This window comes from Ips typographus, linkage group LG15, assembly GCF_016097725.1.
Source record: "Ips typographus isolate SLU linkage group LG15, UJ_Ityp_2.0, whole genome shotgun sequence".
Taxonomy (NCBI): Eukaryota; Metazoa; Arthropoda; class Insecta; order Coleoptera; family Curculionidae; genus Ips; species Ips typographus.
In genome coordinates, this window is record NC_138436.1 from 7174176 (window position 1) to 7192685 (window position 18510).

The 18510-nt window shown below is 36.0% G+C and overlaps 1 protein-coding gene, 1 long non-coding RNA gene and 1 pseudogene across 2 annotated transcripts in view; all 3 read right to left on the bottom strand.

Moving 5' to 3' along the window:
• The window catches only part of LOC145738457 (uncharacterized), a 404307-nt gene that overhangs the window by 198494 nt on the left and 187303 nt on the right, over positions 1-18510 (bottom strand). The gene's annotated exons all lie outside the window — the stretch shown is intronic.
• LOC145738391 (uncharacterized) lies at positions 3225-4402 on the bottom strand (annotated as a pseudogene).
• Positions 9845-10937, bottom strand: LOC145738392 (uncharacterized). Its single transcript, XM_081993211.1, has 4 exons — positions 10931-10937; positions 10608-10765; positions 10380-10554; positions 9845-10312 (listed from the first exon to the last, which is right to left on the bottom strand). The coding sequence occupies exons 1-4, from the start codon at positions 10935-10937 to the stop codon at positions 10113-10115; spliced, it is 540 nt and encodes a 179-aa protein (XP_081849337.1). The 3' UTR covers positions 9845-10112.

The following is an 18510-nucleotide window of genomic DNA, read 5'->3' on the forward strand; positions in this document are numbered from 1 at the left end:
TAACTTTTTTCGCATTTCTGAAACGTCCTGTATAAATAACAATATATTCTGCAAATAGCTTGCATCATCTCGTACAACTTTTCTATTCCTAATTTTTTTCTAATGTGAAAAATAAAAAAGTTGAGAGAGGGGACATTATAAATGATCACCGTGTACATATCACATGGTTCTCATTAACTAGGTATTAGTTTGTCCCACGATGTGCTCTAAATTGACCAAATCCAACACTGCTCCTCCAAATCCACCTTTTTGGGAAAGCATACATGTGACTGATGTCCATTTATTGGTTTTAACATCAAACTCTTACACCGAATTTAAACTGTCCTGACGGTTATTAAAACCTCCAACAGCCAATAACCGACCATTCAATGATACTGTTACAAAGGCCTCATAGCCAGATTAAGATTTCCTGAAATTTAGGGAAAAACGAGGGGGTCACTGTATAGAATTTCCCTAAATTTAGGGAAAAAGTGCACAACGTGGCAACCGCTTCCTTGGGGTGTCCCAAACTTACCCCCCTAATACGAAGTCTCAACCCTCTAGGCCTTAAAATAAGGAAGTTACCCATTTAACCCCATGTAAAATGCAAATCCACAAAACAGCTACTTTTGGACATGTCTCGGTATCTTTAAACTTGGATTGGCGCATCGGATGGAATGTTCGCCATACAATAAACGTTTACTGGACGTATAGCGGGAACATTCTGTGCATACAGGAACATTCGAGAATCGTGTGTATTATTGGCGTAACAGGTTCCCAACTCATAACCATTCCTGACACAGCAATCATGGTATCATTTGATGTTTTCAACCTTTTTCCTAGCATCCCACCACTCGATCGTTTAAACTTTGTCCGAGATCTGTTGTCTGCCTCCGAAGGTCTGGACCCTTTCCAGGTGGAAGACTTACTAACCCTAGTGGCTCTGGTACTGGATCAAAACTCTTTTCAGTTCAACCACACCTTCTATTCACAGTCCGGGGGCCTGGCTATGGGTTCATGTCTTTCCCCTCTACTAGCAGAAATTTTTATGTCCAACATTGAAAATTTCCTAGAATCCTACCGCTCCTTCAATAAAATAGTATTTTTCAAAAGATATGTGGATGACATTTTTTGTATTTTTGACGGGTCCCCTAATGACCTTCAACAACTATTCATATTGTCACGATCTAATTTTTAGTCGTAACGCGGGGACGTGTAGGCTGGGGTCGTGGTCAAGTTAAACTCAAAGATTGGATAACAACAACAACAACAACGTTTATTCATAGAGAAACTAATAAAGAAAGATTAAATAAAAACTGAATTTATAAAAAGCATTGTCAGACATAAGTTGGTTTAATTCAAACTATAGAGTTTGTACTTACATGATAACTAATTCACAAACCATTTTGGACGAGGGTAAGTGTCGGGGTAGAGTTTCCTTAACTTTCGCGACCGAACCGTCTAGTTTCGCGGATAATTTCTAACTCCCTCCTTTCCAAATTTCTCGGCTATTTATTGTAAGGTATTGCGATCCCTTAGTCAGTTCAATTTCTTAAGTGCTTGTCTAAGCACTTGGATCATTGTCCGAACAATTGATTACTTATTGCTGACTGGCGATTGCAACACCTTAGCTAGCTTCCGTTCTAAAAGGTTCAATTGCTCACTCTTCAATTTGACTGGTCAACGACTTGTTTCGGTCAGTAGCCGATTATTTGCTGACTAAGTAATTAACGTATTGGTAGTAGTTAGTATTAAATTAATTAACGAGAATCTACTTGTGACAATATTTCTTAATAATTTACACCAATCAATCTCATTCATCATGGCATTAGAGTCATCCCATAAACTACTTTTCCTTGATATTTTGCTTTACAGGTCTTATAACCACATTGAGTTTTCCATTTATCACAAACCCACCAGTACTGACTGCATTATCCCCTTACAATCCAATCATCCTCTCAATCAGAAGGTTGCGTCCCTAAACTGTTTCTTTAACCGCCTATTTAACGTACCAATATCTGAAACAAACTTTAACTTAGAACTTTCTTGGATCAAAACAGTTGCAACCAACAATACATTTCCCAATACACTAGTCAATAAAATTTATTTTAACCATTTAAAAAATTTGTTAATAAGAAATTAATACACCAAGACACGTCTGAAAATCCAAAATTCTTTTCCATTCCCTTTTTAGGCCCTCTTTCACTTCAAATGAAAAACATTTTCAGGTCAAATAACATAAATATTTGCTTCAAAGTTTCCCATACCTCCAAACATTTCCTTGTTAACTCCAAAGATCCTACTCCCCGACTGCACAAATTAGGCGTTTACCAACTGTCCTGTTGCACTCCCGGATGTAATGCTCTCTATGTTGGTCAGACGGGCAGGAGGTTCTCCACTCGTATTCACGTGCACACTCGGGAGTACTTGAAGTTCACCAACAGCCCTAACCTAAATACCACCTATAAGAAATCTAATTTTTCTCGGTATCTTTGTCTGAATGGCCACACCTTCAATGCTGAACAGGGTTTCAAGATTATGCACGTGTGTGCTAAGGGCAGCCTCGTCAACCACCTTGAGGTGCTTGAGATCAACAAGGCTTCTGATGATAGTGGGCACACCTGCCTGAATGATCAGCTACCATCATCATACATCAACTTCTTTTTTAGGTCTCTAACCTTTTAATGCTTCCTAATCCCTTGTAAACACCCCTAGCAGTCTCTTCCACCATCCCCTCCCTCACCAGCATGGGGGTCTCACTGTCTCTCCCTTTTTAAAAAGACAGCCGGCGCATTGATTGTTGAGTTGAGGTAGGTTTTCTCGTTTTTTAAACATCTGTTACACATAAGTGGAGTAAGTTATTCTTGTAGCCCCTGAAGATGGCCATTTATATGTCCGAAACTAGTAGAGCAGGCCTTACCTTTTGAAGGTCGAAATAAAGTATTGTGGAGACGACTGCGTGTCATTCCCTTCCTTTTGTACTTGTACAACTCCACTTAAAGAATATGGACTACTATTTCTTTTTCATTTGAAGACCCGGGGGGAAAAACCATATATGTCCATCAGAGGTAATTTTGAGAAAAATAGATTTTTAGTTTTACTAACTTGGGTGTATAAATAATGCTCTAAAATAATCAAAAAAATATTAAGCAAATCGTTTAGTTTTGATTTAATAATATATTTACGGAATAGTAAAAAAATAATAAAAAATTAGTCTCTAAGCTTTTTTATACAGAAGAAGATAGTTATTTCCCCATTTCTTCCACCAATTCTGCAAATTCGTCTGCATCGCTGTCATAATTGGTAACTTGATCTTCGATCACAAGCAGGTTTTCATAAAATTCTTTGGATTCTGGAGTTGTGAGGAACCTATAAACAATTAAAAACAATCATCAGTTATGTTTTTATTTTATAGAAGATGAAATGTTGTAAATCTTTAATCTTTTCAGTTTTTATTTAAGTTCGTCCTCGTACAGTTTCTTCGGCTTAACTTTTGATAATCTTGCTGTTGGACAATGAGGGATAGTTTTAGACCCTTGCTTAGAATTTATACCCTTCTTGGCTTGTTTTTTCTTCACAATAAAAACATCACTGTGATACAGCCCATGAAATGCATTTTTATGGAATATTAGACTAGGATTTTCTTTTCTAACTTCCAAAACCCTTATTGGCCTTGTGGGAATTGGGTTTTTCTTTGGGTACTTGTCAATAAAATAGTCTGACCAATTTAAAAATTCTACTTCCTTTTCACAATCAAGAACCATGAATGGTGTAGGTTTTGTCTTGAATTACGAATGACATCTCTCCAGTCATTTGGTACTTCAGTATAGGCCTTTTGATTCACCAGACTCATATCCCGATCGCACTCTAAATACGAATGTCCTCGAATTGGAAAAATCATTTTTACACTCTCAAAACGCTGCTCATTATGTACGGGATGGTGGACAAAACGCATAACTGTAAAGTTTTTATTTTGCCCGGAACATGAATCACAAAATATTACAAGATTGCGAACACTCGCTGGTAAAATTTGGCTAAGAAAATGGTACATCATTGAGACAACCTCGTCAGCGCCTTTTTTTGCAACCGCCTCATCATAAGTGTATAAAATAGACTGGGAATTTAGAAGTACATGAATATTAAAACTGATAAAAGTCAATTGACGTTTGTAGTATACATCATTGGTTGTTATATTCGGTGTAGAGAGATTTTTTTGAAAGTCCAAAGTCCATCACTCGCTTTCTTCTTTCGATGCAACTTTTCTGTATTTCTTCTTCAAAGAATAAAATTCGCTCTTTCTTAAATGGACCTCTTTCTCTGTCATTTTATTTTTAAGGTCGTGAATGACTTTTGTTTTTTCTTCTCCTTGAGCGAGCTTTTCCGATTTTTGTTCAAGAATATCGATTTCAGCTTTGAACGTGTCACAAAGACTGCAAGTGTCCTTCCTTAGGTACCCGAATCCAATGAAATACCAAGGTTTCTCTTATGTTTTGAACCCAATTTTTGGAAATACCGTGGAATGCAGCAAAGGCATTTAGACACACTTGCACATCTTTAAGATACCCATCTTGAAGACAACGAACTCGATACGCATAGGAAGCATTGTGTAACATTTCTATATTTTGTGTACGGGGACGTCGACGTACCACTGGCAAAACCGTTATAAGTCCTGCGAGACACTGATTTTGATTATTGTAATCGAAAAATGGACATGTATGGTTCTTCCCGCGGGGTCTTCATTTATTAAGTTGTTATCTGCCTGACATGTTTCGGATGTATTTAGACGCCCATCTTCAGAGGCTTAACTAGAGTCACAGTCTGCTGGCTGTCATTCTACAAGGGGGGACAGCTGAACCCAGGTATACATAAGGTGGTTGGTTTTTTGATTCTACACAGGGGAAAAAAACCTTGATCAAAAAACCCAGTTCTGGTTTTCACGGTGACAGGTTACTTGGTTTTTTATTCTTGGAGGGGAAAAAACTTAATCAAAACCCAGTGTTGGTTTCGAAGATGACAGGTTGCTTGGTTTTTTATTTTTGAAAGGGGAAAAAACTTAATCAAAACCCAAGTTAGTTGAATGATGTTTAAACGGCATGTCTATTGAAATTTGTTTACTCAAAAATTACTCGTTACCCAAGGTCGATACGGTTTTCTAGAGCCCACATTCTTACTTAGAGGGGCATGAACATCAAAAATCCCCAAAATAATATCTGTAATATAAGAAATCTTGTCATATATGCCATTTATATCGTATATTTGATTAAATGCTGCTTTTAAAAGATCAGCGTTAAAAGAGTCTATACAATAAAGCTGTCGATAACAGAAAACATCTTGGTTCGGATCATCAGAAGCAATCCGCAGAGTGGCATCCCCACGTCCCCAGTCCTCGAATCGGCAACTAGGGTAGGATTGCAACAAATTAAATCAATTAACGTAGATCTATTTTTAGCACTTCTAGTAGGCTGAGATATGATTTGTCTAATACAGAAGGATTCTAAAATGTTACTCAGCAAAGTAGGTATCGAACTATCAGAATCCAACATATCAATATTGAAGTCACCCATGCACATATCATATAACCTCATCAAATTTTGAATACATTTCAGTTAACGTGTTATCAAAGTAATTTATAAAATTTCTACAATTAGAGCCAGGAGGTCTAACACAACCCCTACCGCAATGCTTTTATAACAATATTCAATCTCAACCCACATATGTTCAACAACGTCATTGCATTCGCTAATGACTAATTTGAACGGTATTCCTTAATGTAAAGCCCGACACCTCCCCCACGACCTCGCCTGTCCTCTCTAACAAAATTATATTCTCTTATGTCCAGAGCTTCGGATCCCAAAACATCAGAACAAGAGCTGAGCCAAGTCTCCGATACTCCGAACAATTCGTGGCCATGAGCATCAATATAATCCTTAAGTTTATCAAAATTCTTGGTAATTGACCTAACTTTTAAGTGTACAATGTAGCATAAGCAACCAACAAACTAGACAAAAATATATGGTGGCAAACAATGATAAATACGCAGACGAAAAGAAAACAAACCGCACCGAAAGTTGAACGATTTGCCACCCCACACCACAAACAAGTAATTAATTCTTAAAACAGTATATAAGTGTGAATATAAAAAAAAAACAAAGAACAAAAATGATAAACAGCAAAAAAGAAAATCAATAAATATTCCCGGTGTGTACACCCACACATCCAATCATCAACAATCAAATATTATGGCTGTTAGGCAAGGCGCAAATTGAGGCACGTATAGCACGTGTGGCACTACACAGCGCAGCGCGTGTTTTTGTAACCTACAGGATCCAATGAGACAGCGCACGTTGATGACATGACGTGAGGTGGCGTGATCAGCGCTGTCTGTCGATCGTGCGGCACAGTGGTCGAGACACAGTTTCTCGTGCCGGGCCGCCACGTGTGTGTGGAAAGCCACAAGTTGTTTTCCCTTTTTTGGATAAAAAAAATGGCAGAAGAGAAGTTGATAGAGGCGGTAAGGGAACACAAGGAGCTTTACGACACAAAAGATGAGAATTATATGAAGACAAAACTGAAGAACCGGATTTGGGAGGATATTGCTAATGATTTAAATTTAAAAGACGGTAAGTTTATACATATTTTGAAATACTTGTACATATAGTCTCAAAATTATTCCTATGCGTACATCAAAAAATATATTTTTCTTGAAAATGTTTTATTCGTACCTGCACAAAAAAATGTACAAATGAAAAGCACTATATTTTCAATATTTTCCAAGCGTAACGGATTGATTTTGCCACGGAACTGCTCCCCAATTGTTAAAATATGCTGTAAAATTCTCCCTGACTCTAAACGCAGCTGATGAAGTTCTAACCCTGTTTCCTTGAACATGTAACAACTGAGTTTGTGGCAGCTGTTCGATATCAGTTACATCTTCTACCGAAACTGAGGGTCGTAAGTAGTTGTGCAAAACACAAGCGGCTTTCACAACATTTCTTACAGTGTCCACTTTACTTTCAAATGGTCTCCGGAATACGCGAAACCGGGAAGACAGTATACCGAAGGCACATTCCACTGTTTGCCGAGCTCGAGAAAGTCGGGCGTTAAAAACTTGGTGTTCATAATTTCCAGTTACTTGCCTCCTTGGATATGGTCTCATTAGATTTTCCGATAAAGGAAAAGCCTCATCTCCTACAAAAACGTACGGCAGCGACTCAGCAATCGTAGGTATTTGATCAGGATTGGGAAGTTGTAAAGTGTGTCTCATCATTTTCTTGCCCAAGCCACTACTTGCAAATACATTTCCATCGCTAAATCTTCCCATAGCTCCAATATCAACGGTGATAAATTTGTAATCCGCGTCAACTGTTGCCATTAGAATAATAGAGAATGTATGTTTATAGTTAAAGTATGACGATCCGCTTTTGCCAGGTTTTTTAATAACAATATGTTTTCCGTCGACTGCACCAACGCAGTGTGGAAATTGCCATCTTTGCTCAAACCGTGAAGCTATAGATTTCCATGTTTCTGTTGTTTGTTCGGGTAAATATATCGATTGCATATTATTCCATATAGCGACAGCTACTTCTTGGACAATATTAGACACTGTGCGATCTCCCAACAGGTAGTTATAAGCAATACTTTTGTAGCTGTCTCCAGAAGCCAAATATCTGAAACAAAACGAAATTGATTAATAAATATTATATTGTGAAATAGCGATTCCTCAAACAACAATTCTTATAAATAAAATAAAAGTTAAAAAAAAAATTATTTAAAATTAATTTTTCTCTTATTCATTTCTTTAGTTGGATGATATTTGTTTCAGGGGAAGAGGCGAAAACTATGTGGCTTAAATTGAGAAACTCCTATCGAGATGCACGACGGCGACAAATGAAATGTATTAAAAGTGGTGCTGCTCCTGAAAACATTAGGCTTTGGCGATTTCAGAAGCAAATGACGTTTCTTGAACGTTTTATGTCCTCTGGACACCGTGAAGGAAACGTAAACGATAGCGATGACGATTCACAACTTCCATCTGCGCTACCCATAAGCAATGAAATTTGGACTCCGAAAATGTAGATGGGGATAATTCACACGAAAGTGTAACGCATGAACAATTCAACAATGCTGATGTTGATAGAGACAACATTGAAGAATCCACTAGAAAAATGTCAGGTACATTAGTTCAAACTCCAGTGGCCAGCAGCAAACAGTCAAAAAAAAGAAAGCAGGACGATATGCAAAGTCTACTGAAGCGAGCTCTACAGCAGCGAGATGAGAGAACCAAAAAACGGGAGGAAGAAAGAAGAAAATTGGAATCAAGGGATAATCTTACAGACGACCCTCTATATAATTTTTTCATTTCTATGTACCAACTAACAAGAAAAATGCCCCCAATTATCAGCATAGGGTGAGGACCCAACTTTTTCAGGCTGTGTCAAAAGCAGAAGGGGAAATTATGAACATCCCAAGCCGACCACCTTCGACATTAACTTCTTCTCATTACTCAGTTGTAAGCTCTCCTTATCCGTCGCCCCATGATTGGTCAGATTCCCAAAGTCAGACACTGATCCACGGTTCTCAACAACAAGAAGATGGAAACCTGCAAGATCAGCCTGGCTTTTCGGGTTTGGCAGACTATGTAAGCCGATTTGGAGGACATTGATTCTCATAACAGATTGTAAAAGTAAAATGAAATAAATAACTTTACTATGAATTTGGCAATATGTTACTTACCTCAAGAAAACTGCAAGTTTTTCTTCACTTGTTATCGGCCTTTGAGCATTACATCCATTTGAGTCAATGTGTTGTCGAATCATCCATGAACTTCAAAAAACTGATTGCGATTCATGCGGAAGTAATTGGTAAAATCAGCATCACTCATCATAGTTGTAATTTTGAACTGTCCGCTCCTTTTTCTCTCTGATAGAATGTACTTATTAGGGGATTTAAATTTCTTTTTTATCAAGAAATACAACAAAATTTCCTCTTCAGCATCATCTGATTCTGATTCAGAACTTAAGTTTAATAGTAACAATTGATTTGTTCGTGCCTCAGACATTTTTTAATGTGGCGGTTGCGAGTGTAGGTAGAAACTGCGTCTCAATATGCGGATCACCGCGCAGCACGTGTGACATGCACGCGCTGTGTCTCTCGTGTCACGTCACCTCACACGTGCTATACGTGCCTCAATTTGCGCCTTGCCTTAATAATACCTGGCTATATGTTTATGTCACTGTTGGTTAATACGAGTAATAGCACCATTGACTTTCACATATACCACACCATGTAGACACCACGCATTCTTGTGAGAAAACTTTCGGTCGCGTCCAATAGATCCAACGAAACTTGGTGATCCTCTCTAATGTTTATAGTAGAGATATTTGCTATTTTTTAGCACAACGCCACGTTCAATATCTTTGAAAAATGTTAGTTAAATTGCAGGAGGGTGTGCACCCGGATTTTCGACGTCATCCGATGACATTTGCTAACCTTGGCCCGCAAATCTTCGTTTTCAGTGTAAGCAAATCCAAATATCCTAATATTTAGGCTACGTTGGGTTTGTTTATGGTTACCGCATTTGCGTTCCAATTCTAAATTGATGTCTTTTAGTTGCTCTGTTTCACCCTACAGCCTCTTCATAATGTTCTCCTGCGATTTGAGACGGTCATCCAAGTATTTTCCTACAATTTTAGCTACTTTAAGAGTTATGGATTCCAAAAATTGCTCGGTGAAAATGGCTTAATCCTCTCTAAATCGACACCGGACCGACCAGCGTGTTCACCTCTCGCCGACCATTGATCGAATCTCCGAATATAAAGTCATATAAGAGGCCACTTTTACCACACAAGGCAAATATTTTGATTCCCCATAGATTAGGCTTATTTTTTATGTAATGTTTTACATTTAGCCTCAAGAACAATTTGCTCATCAACGGATAGTTCGGACTCTAATGGCAGCATTCAACATCTTGTTCTTATGGTGTTAAAAAGTGTCCTTACGTTCCAAAATCTGTCAGAAGAATTAGGATCTTTTGACCCTATATTTACAAAGTGCAAATGGTTTCTAAGAGAAAAAAATCAATTTACTGTCATATTTTCGGCGATTATTGGAATTCTTATCGAATGTTTAGTATGTCAATAACATCTCACCCTCGGGTAGTGCAAATTTCCCATTATTATATGGATACCGACAAACTTTTTTAACTCTTCATTTGAATTAAATGCAAATCGGGTACCTTTTTGAGTTGAATATAAATTAGTACATTCAGCCATTGTATCAAATAGCCCATCAGGAAAATATAACTTGAAAAAGTTCAACGGAATCTCAAGTTCAACTGGATCATAGAGGAATTTCATGCCATAAAATGTTCGGTGTCAGGTATTGTACATTTTTTCTCCAACAGATATTTTCTTCTGTCGTTAAATTGTTTTTCAGCATGAATTGTTCTATAACCTGTTTTTTATTTAGAACTGGTTGTAGCAAAGGCTCTAGGTTTTTGCGTGGTTCAATTTCCTTATGATTATCGAAATTTTCAGCTTCAACATCTACTTCAAAAGGTTCTAGTATAACTAAAATCTAAACGATATAAAACCTATAAAATTAAATTTCATATAAAATTCATATTGTACATTACTTTCATCTTGTAGTTCTTGAAAAGTAACACTCGCTTTTTCAGCAACATCATCATTGTCGTCACTGAGATATTCGATGTCTGAAAAGTCTTCTGCAATTTCAATAAGCTCTTCATAAGTCAAAGGTCGCTTACTGTCATTTTTTATTACGTTTACTCATATTTAAAACTAAAATGTTTCAATAGTTCCATACAACTAGGATATTTAACAAAAACAAACTTACACAAAATTAGAGACGTACACAAGGTCGTCACTAATATTCAAAAAACATAAATCGTATAAAACCTGCTTAGTTGAAAACATCAAGCAAACTAATTTGCCGGTCATTCTGTTTACAATCACACTACCCTAAAAACTCGGAGTTTGACAGTAGCATCTATGATCAAATTAAAAAACTATAGCATCCTTGAACTGCATGCAACAGGTAGATGTGGCAATGCTGCAAAACCTGATATACACCATACAGGGTAGGTAAGAAGCCTGTTTGTTGGTTTTGTTGTTTATTGTGCGGATGTTAAAACCCTGCGTTACCCGCGCTACAATAAATGTCGCCGTTGCCCGCGGGTGAGCGGAGGGCTCATCTTTACTTGTAGATAATTTTTCTTCAAACGAAGTGAAGTTAAATGAAAAAAAAAATAATATAATGTTAGATAAAAATGTAAATTAAATGAAATATCTTCATATATTGTAAAACCTGTGTAAGTCGGGACACCTTAATGCGGAAACCCGTATATGTATAACCTCACTGTGATATTCCGATTTACATGAGTTTTACTGTATTATGATATAGTTTAGATGTATTAATGATATATCAAAATATATTTATATTCGTAAATATACAAAATTCTAAAATAAAGAATATATTTTCTTGAAATTAATGTGGCAAATAAAATAACATCTAAAATATAGTCTTTTTCCACTTCTGTCCTCACTCCGAGTCAGGCTGAACACATTGAACGCAGTAGTTGACGGTATGTTCCTTACAAATAGCTGCTTGACATTTTGCACATCTGACACTAGTCTTCCGGTTTTTCTTTTTTGGACAATAGTTACATTTTGTTCTCTCTCCAGGCTCGTTTGGGTTATTATCTTGATCTTTTGGAGGGATTCCTAAATCGTTTTTTATTTGCAAGCTTAGTAAATGGGGCAAACTTTGATTAATCAAGCTGCTCTTTATGTGATTTTTTACCAGTTCACTTGCCAATGATTTCAAATATAGTCGTCGCGACATGCGCAGATCGATATTGTTCGCTCGGAAAATAATAAACCCATTTATTCCAGCAATATTGAGAACCGAGAAAAGATAGTCAAAGGCCATCTGCAGGTAATTCTTGCCACAGAATAAATACTTTTCAGTTGGTCCAGCGTATCAACCCCACTTTTATTTTTGTTATAATACGTAATCACTTCAGGTTTGAAAGCATCGCCGGTGTCTTTATGGATGGTGTCATCATCATGCAAAGTTGACAAAAGTAGAACATTTTTGTTCTTTTTAGGAACATATGAAACTAGTAGACATTCTTCTCCAAACCCAAACATGCTGCTGCAGACCTTCCTTTCTTTAGTTGCTACAAACAGTGGTGGAATTTCTCGTTTGTTTTTTCGAAGAGTTCCAACTAAAGTCAGCCTTTGACGCTTGAGTAGCTCAATAGCTAAGGGGATTGAAGTGAACCAGTTGTCGCAAACAACGTTTCGTCCGGAGTTATAGATTGGCCGACATAAACGGCGCACAACACTCATTGAATCATTATCCAGTCTAAATGGACCTTCTGGTTGCTTTTCTGCGTAAATTTCCATCTTTATGGTATAAAAAAACCGGCTATCAACTAATGAAAAAATTTTAATGCCATATTTACTAGGCTTATTTGGGATGTATTGACGGAAGCCGCATCGACCTCGAAATGCCTCCAACATTTCATCAATAGTACAATTTTCACCTGGCGTTATAGCAAGCTTCACAGTTATCTTGAAACATTTCAAATATTTGTCTTATGGGTGCTAATTTATCCTGCTTTTTTCTTTCCTCTCTACTTCTGATGTCGTCGAATCGAAGAGCCCGTAAAAGTAGGTAGCAGCGATTTTTAGACATAACCATCCTAAAAAATTCTGGTGCAGTTGCATCCGTATTCCATAAATCCGCTAAGTTAGTATGGCTGGCTTTGAGCACTCCTGCCATGTATAACAAGCCAAACAACGCTCTAATCTCATCGACATTGGTGTCCAGTGCATCTCTACTGAGTGAGTAGCTGTTACGGATATTTTGGATATATATGTTATATCATGGTCACCCACCAGAGACGGACACTGACCCATAAGATTGCCAAGTCAGCTAAACGGAAATCGTGTTCCAATTACAAAACCATAGCTATAGTAAAATTGTGCAATCAAGCTGTGTCAGCATAGGCTAATATTATAAATTAGAGGTGTAGTGTAAAAATCGCGTCTATTAATATTAAACTTTTGCATAAGTAGTTAATAGTACCATTATTTTATTATTCCAATATAATTAAGTGATTTCTTGAAATAAATAATTTTTTTTAAAAAGTGCTTCATAAAAAGAAGAACCCAACAAATTGGCGCAGTCGCAGTAGGATTCGTAAACGTTGCTAGAACACGAGTATTCTAACTAGTAACGGCGGATTCCAATCCCTTAACGAAGAAAGAACCTCAGACTCAGAAGTCAGAAGCAATCCGATCATCACTCGTGAAAACTACGTCCGGAAAGTCCAGTAGCAGCAGCGAGAACACGACGGAATGTTAATTTTTATGTTAGTAAAGAATCATCTCGATTTACTTTACAATTTTACAGTTTTGTGTGAAACTGTTCGATTTTCCAAATATCGCATTTCCTTACACCAAACCATTAATACCCTATCCTATCTTTGGTTTAAGCTATAAGAAAGTAAACTTAAACTAAAAACAATTTTAATACTAGTTATAAAAAAATTATCTTAACATATCAAAATGCCAGATACAACAGCAACAGTTGTAGAAGTAGAACCTTACAAACTATCAGAAATTTTTTTCAATTATTCCTGAATTTGATGGTGATCAAATCTTTCTAGGAAATTTAATTGATGCTTGTGATTGTGCTTTTAATATGGCTACAACACAACAGAAAGTTTTTCTTTTAATTCACATAAAAAATAAAATGAGAGGTAGAGCCGCTCAATTAATAAGTTCTAGAAATCCAGGAACTTATGCAGAACTTAAACATTTACTAAACTTACATTTTGGAGACTCAAGAGTTCTCTCATCGCTAATTCAAGATTTACAAAGATTAAAACAATTGCCAAACGAATCACCCCTTACATTTTATAATCGACTTCAGGTATTAAATTCAAAATTACTTGCTAATATTCAAAAATCAGGCTTATCTAGACAACAAAAAGATGCTCAAACTAGTTTAATAGAAACTATGGCATTGAACGCTTTATTAACTGGTTTAGATTTTCGCTTAGGACAATTAATTCGTGCTAGTAATCCACAAACTTTATTAGAAGCTCAAAGCAGAATTCGAAGAGAACTTCAATTGTCTTATTTTGAACAACAAAATCAAGTAGATTAACTCAAAATCCTAAACCACAAACCAAACCCAATTCGATTCCCAGATGTAACAATTGTGGCCGATCTGGTCATATTTCAAGTCAATGTAGACAAACATCAAATCAAAGACCCCCACAATTTAACCATAATTTTCAAAGACCAGTTTTGATCAAAGAACAAACTCTTCTTCTATGCAGCGACCTATTATTAATAATAATAATAATAACGCACACTCAAATCGACCAACTAATTTTACCCCTAATGAAAGTAATTTGCAACCTAGATCAAATTCGTATCAACGTCCTTTTAATTCTAATGGAGCACAAAGAACTTTACATGTTCACTATGAAGATTTTCCTAATCAATCATTTAATGAACAAATTGAAACTGAAACGTTTCATCAACTCCCAAATAATGAATTGTATCAAATAAATGAAAATCTTCTTGACACATCATATTCCCATGAAACTGAAAGCAGTCAGGATTTTCAGATTGCTACGTCAAGCAACCATCCCCCAGAAAATTCTACAATCTCAAACCCAATTTCACAAATCCAATCTCAACTTCAAACATTGAATTTCGACGACATGAACCCGAACATGAACTTCCCGGAACAACAGTTTCTTTAAGTCCACTACTAACAGTGAACTCAAAAAATCTTTATTATATTTACGACGCTTCGCAAACATTTAAATTACTTATTGATACAGGAGCAGGAATCTCAATATTTAAAGCAAACACAGTGAAAAATTATTCTCGTAGAAATCCCGAACATATAACAGTTCAAGGAATAACAGATCAAAAAATTTTAATTACTGAATCTGTTTGTATACCTTTTGTAGCTGGAAGTGATCATAAAGTTTATATCTACGATTTGGATATTGATTTTGATGGTTTGGGATTATAATAGGTTTAGATTTTCTAGATCACTATAATTGTATTGTCGATTTAAAATCAAAACAACTTATTACAAATTTTAAAACTATTCCTTTACATAAAGTAACTAATGATTCAAGTAACAATTCAATTTCAAACTCTCCTTATCAAAGTCAAGAGAACAATTTTTGCAATAAAAAATGTAATAATAAAATTTCTATCGAAGGCCGAATCGAAAAAATATGCAAATTAAAATGCAATCTAGCTAATACAAGTGCAATTCTCTATGCCCAAGAAAAAGATAAGGTCCGATTACCTAACGCCTTAGTTAAAGTCAATGAACAAGGTGAATGAGATAAAACACTCAATCGAAACTAATGGTGCCAGACCTGTATTTTCAAAATCTTATAGATACCCGCAAATTCATAAAGAGGAAGTAAAATCTCAAATTAATAAAATGCTTGATCAAGGTATTATTCGTCATTCTACATCTCCATGGTCTTCCCCTGTATGGGTTGTCCCAAAGAAGCTAGACGCTTCTGGAAAACAAAAGTGGCGAGTTGTAATAGACTACCGCAAACTTAACGAACTGACAGTTGACGACAAATACCCACTGCCAAATATTTCTGATTTACTAGACCAATTAGGTAAGTGTGAATATTTCACAACACTCGACCTTGCCTCTTTTTTTTCACCAGATTGAAGTAGATCCTAAAGACATTTCAAAAACAGCTTTTTCAGTTGAAAATGGTCTTTACGAATTTGTTCGTATGCCATTCGGACTCAAGAATGCACCGTCCACTTTCCAACGCGTCATGGACAACATTCTTTTAGGCATTCAAAATGAACGATGTCTAGTTTACATGGATGACATTATTGTCTATTCACCAACTATTCACGAACACATTACCAGATTAACGGAAGTCTTTAAACGTCTACGTAACGCAAACTTAAAAATTCAACCAGACAAATGTGAATTTTTAAGGAAAGAAGTAGCTTATCTTGGACACCTTATTACTCAACATGGTGTAAAATCCAATCCAGACAAAATTAAATGCATTGAAAAATTCCCAGTCCCTACTTCACCTAAAGAAATAAAATCATTCTTAGGTCTTTCCGGTTACTATCGACGATTCATCCCTAATTTCGCAAAGATTTCTAAACCATTAACTAAATTACTTCAAAAAGATGTTACTTTCCATTTTGATGAAGAATGTGTAAACTCTTTTAACACATTGAGAAAAGCTTTAACTTCAAATCCCATTTTGATTTATCCCAATTTTGACGAAACATTTTTGCTTACAACAGACGCAAGCTCCTTTGCGATAGGTGCCGTTTTATCCCAAGGTCCTGTTGGAAAAGATTTACCAATTGCTTACGCCTCAAGAACTCTATGTAGTGCTGAAACAAAATATTCCACAATTGAAAGAGAACTCCTCGCAATTGTATGGGCAGTAAAACATTTTCGTCCATATCTTTTTGGTCGTAAATTCATTCTCATTACCGATCATCGTCCTTTAACATGGCTCTTTTCCATTAAAGACCCCTTAAGTCGCTTAGCACGTTGGCGTCTAAAGTTAGAGGAATATGATTATAAAATCGAATACAAACCCGGAAGAATCAATAACAACGCTGATGCATTATCAAGAATAAGAGTTAATCATTTTCAAGAATGTGTGAAATTTCACTCAAAAGTTCGAAATTTTGCTTTAAACGAAGAAGCTGGACCATCTATTAATAATGAAGATCCACCTTTTGAAGACAACAGTTTTATGAATGTCGAAGAAATAACTAATGAATACAATACTGTCACGAAGGATAATAAATCAAATTTATTACTTGAAAGGAAACATTAAAAAATGTTTATATTACTTGAGCGGAAACATTAAAATTGTGGAATGCGGTCGGAGTGCAACTGCAATTAAGATGCATTTGCTGAATTGCGAAATAATGTGGAATGTTTTCCAAGTACCAATGGTCGAAGGTCGTCACGAGTTGTCGGCTAGACGAGGCCAGGTCTGGGAATTTTGATTGGTGGAACCAGTGTCTGGAATGCTATAAAAAGGAAGTTCTACCCTAGAGAGGAGTTCAGTTCAGTTCAATTCAATCAGTTCATTCCAATCAATCCAGTTTTGCTGTGCACCACGTCGGAGAAGGCAGTACCTAGCCAGAAGACTCCGCTCACGCCACAGAATGTAGTCGTCCTGAATTCTGCAACCCGCACCGGGTTTACAAATTAATTAAATAGTAAACCATCTCTTAAACTATAATAAATCGCAAGTGCCAAACCCTCCACGAAGCTGCCCTCATAATTGTTTTACAAATGTAAGTACAGATTTGTTATTGTAATATTTTGTGCATGTAAAAGGTATTGTTTAAAGTGTTACTTTGGGAATTATGTTGAAGGTTTTATTCCGATTCACCAAGTTGATAAACCAACCATTTTGTCAATTAGTTTTAACTATTATTTAGTTATTAAATTATATTTTTCTACCACGTGGTTTGATTCTACCTCTGAAACAAGATCTCGGTAAAGGCGTTTATTAAAGTAATAAACGCACGTCTCGTTTAACTTGTTGGGCCAAAAGGGCTTTTCAATTTAAACGTGACATTTGGTGGAGGCGCCGATTTTGTGTCAGAATGATATTTGGTAGAATTGTTTCAAGTAGATGAAAAACACTGCTAAAAAAAAAGTGAATTTTTAAACCAGAAAAAATATTTTTGATTTTTCTTATCGTGAATGAAAATTACCTCTTTAAAACAAAAATATATTTTTCTTTTTGCATAATTAATTTTGTCCTACATTGTCATTTTGAATATTTGTTTGCTAAATTGTTAAAAGCAAGTCAGTATTACTGAAACGATCGTGTCTTATGTTAAAAAAGTCAAGAAATTAATGGCTAATATAACTTTACGTACAGCACTGGCCGAACAAAAAGCCCCGGCCATCCCTAAATTTACGTGTCCACCTACGTTTAATCCATCAAGTGATTGCCCCATTACATTTTTAAATAAATATGAAAAGTCCGCAAGATTAAACAACTGGACTTATTCTTTAAAGATTTCATATTTTAATAATTATTTGGACGGACCAGCACAAGTTTGGTATCAAAAATATGTAAATGATCCAAAAAATGTTTTGAATACTTGGGCAATATTTCGAACAGATTTTCTAAAAGAATTCGCAGGTGACCAACCATTTCGTAAACTGAAATTTAGATTAAACACGCGTAAACATCGGGACAATGAAGACATTAAAACTTATTATTATGACTTACTTACCTTGGCAAATGAAATTAACCCAGACATGTCTTTTGAAACTTTTAGAGATTATTTTGAAAACGGTTTAAATCCGTCGTGTTTTGAAATGTATTATTTGCTAAGCTCTAATAATAAAAATTTGAGTGATTTAAACCAACTAGTCTTGAAAATAAGTGATATTAAAGAGCGTGTATTATTTAATCAAATGAATCGGCAA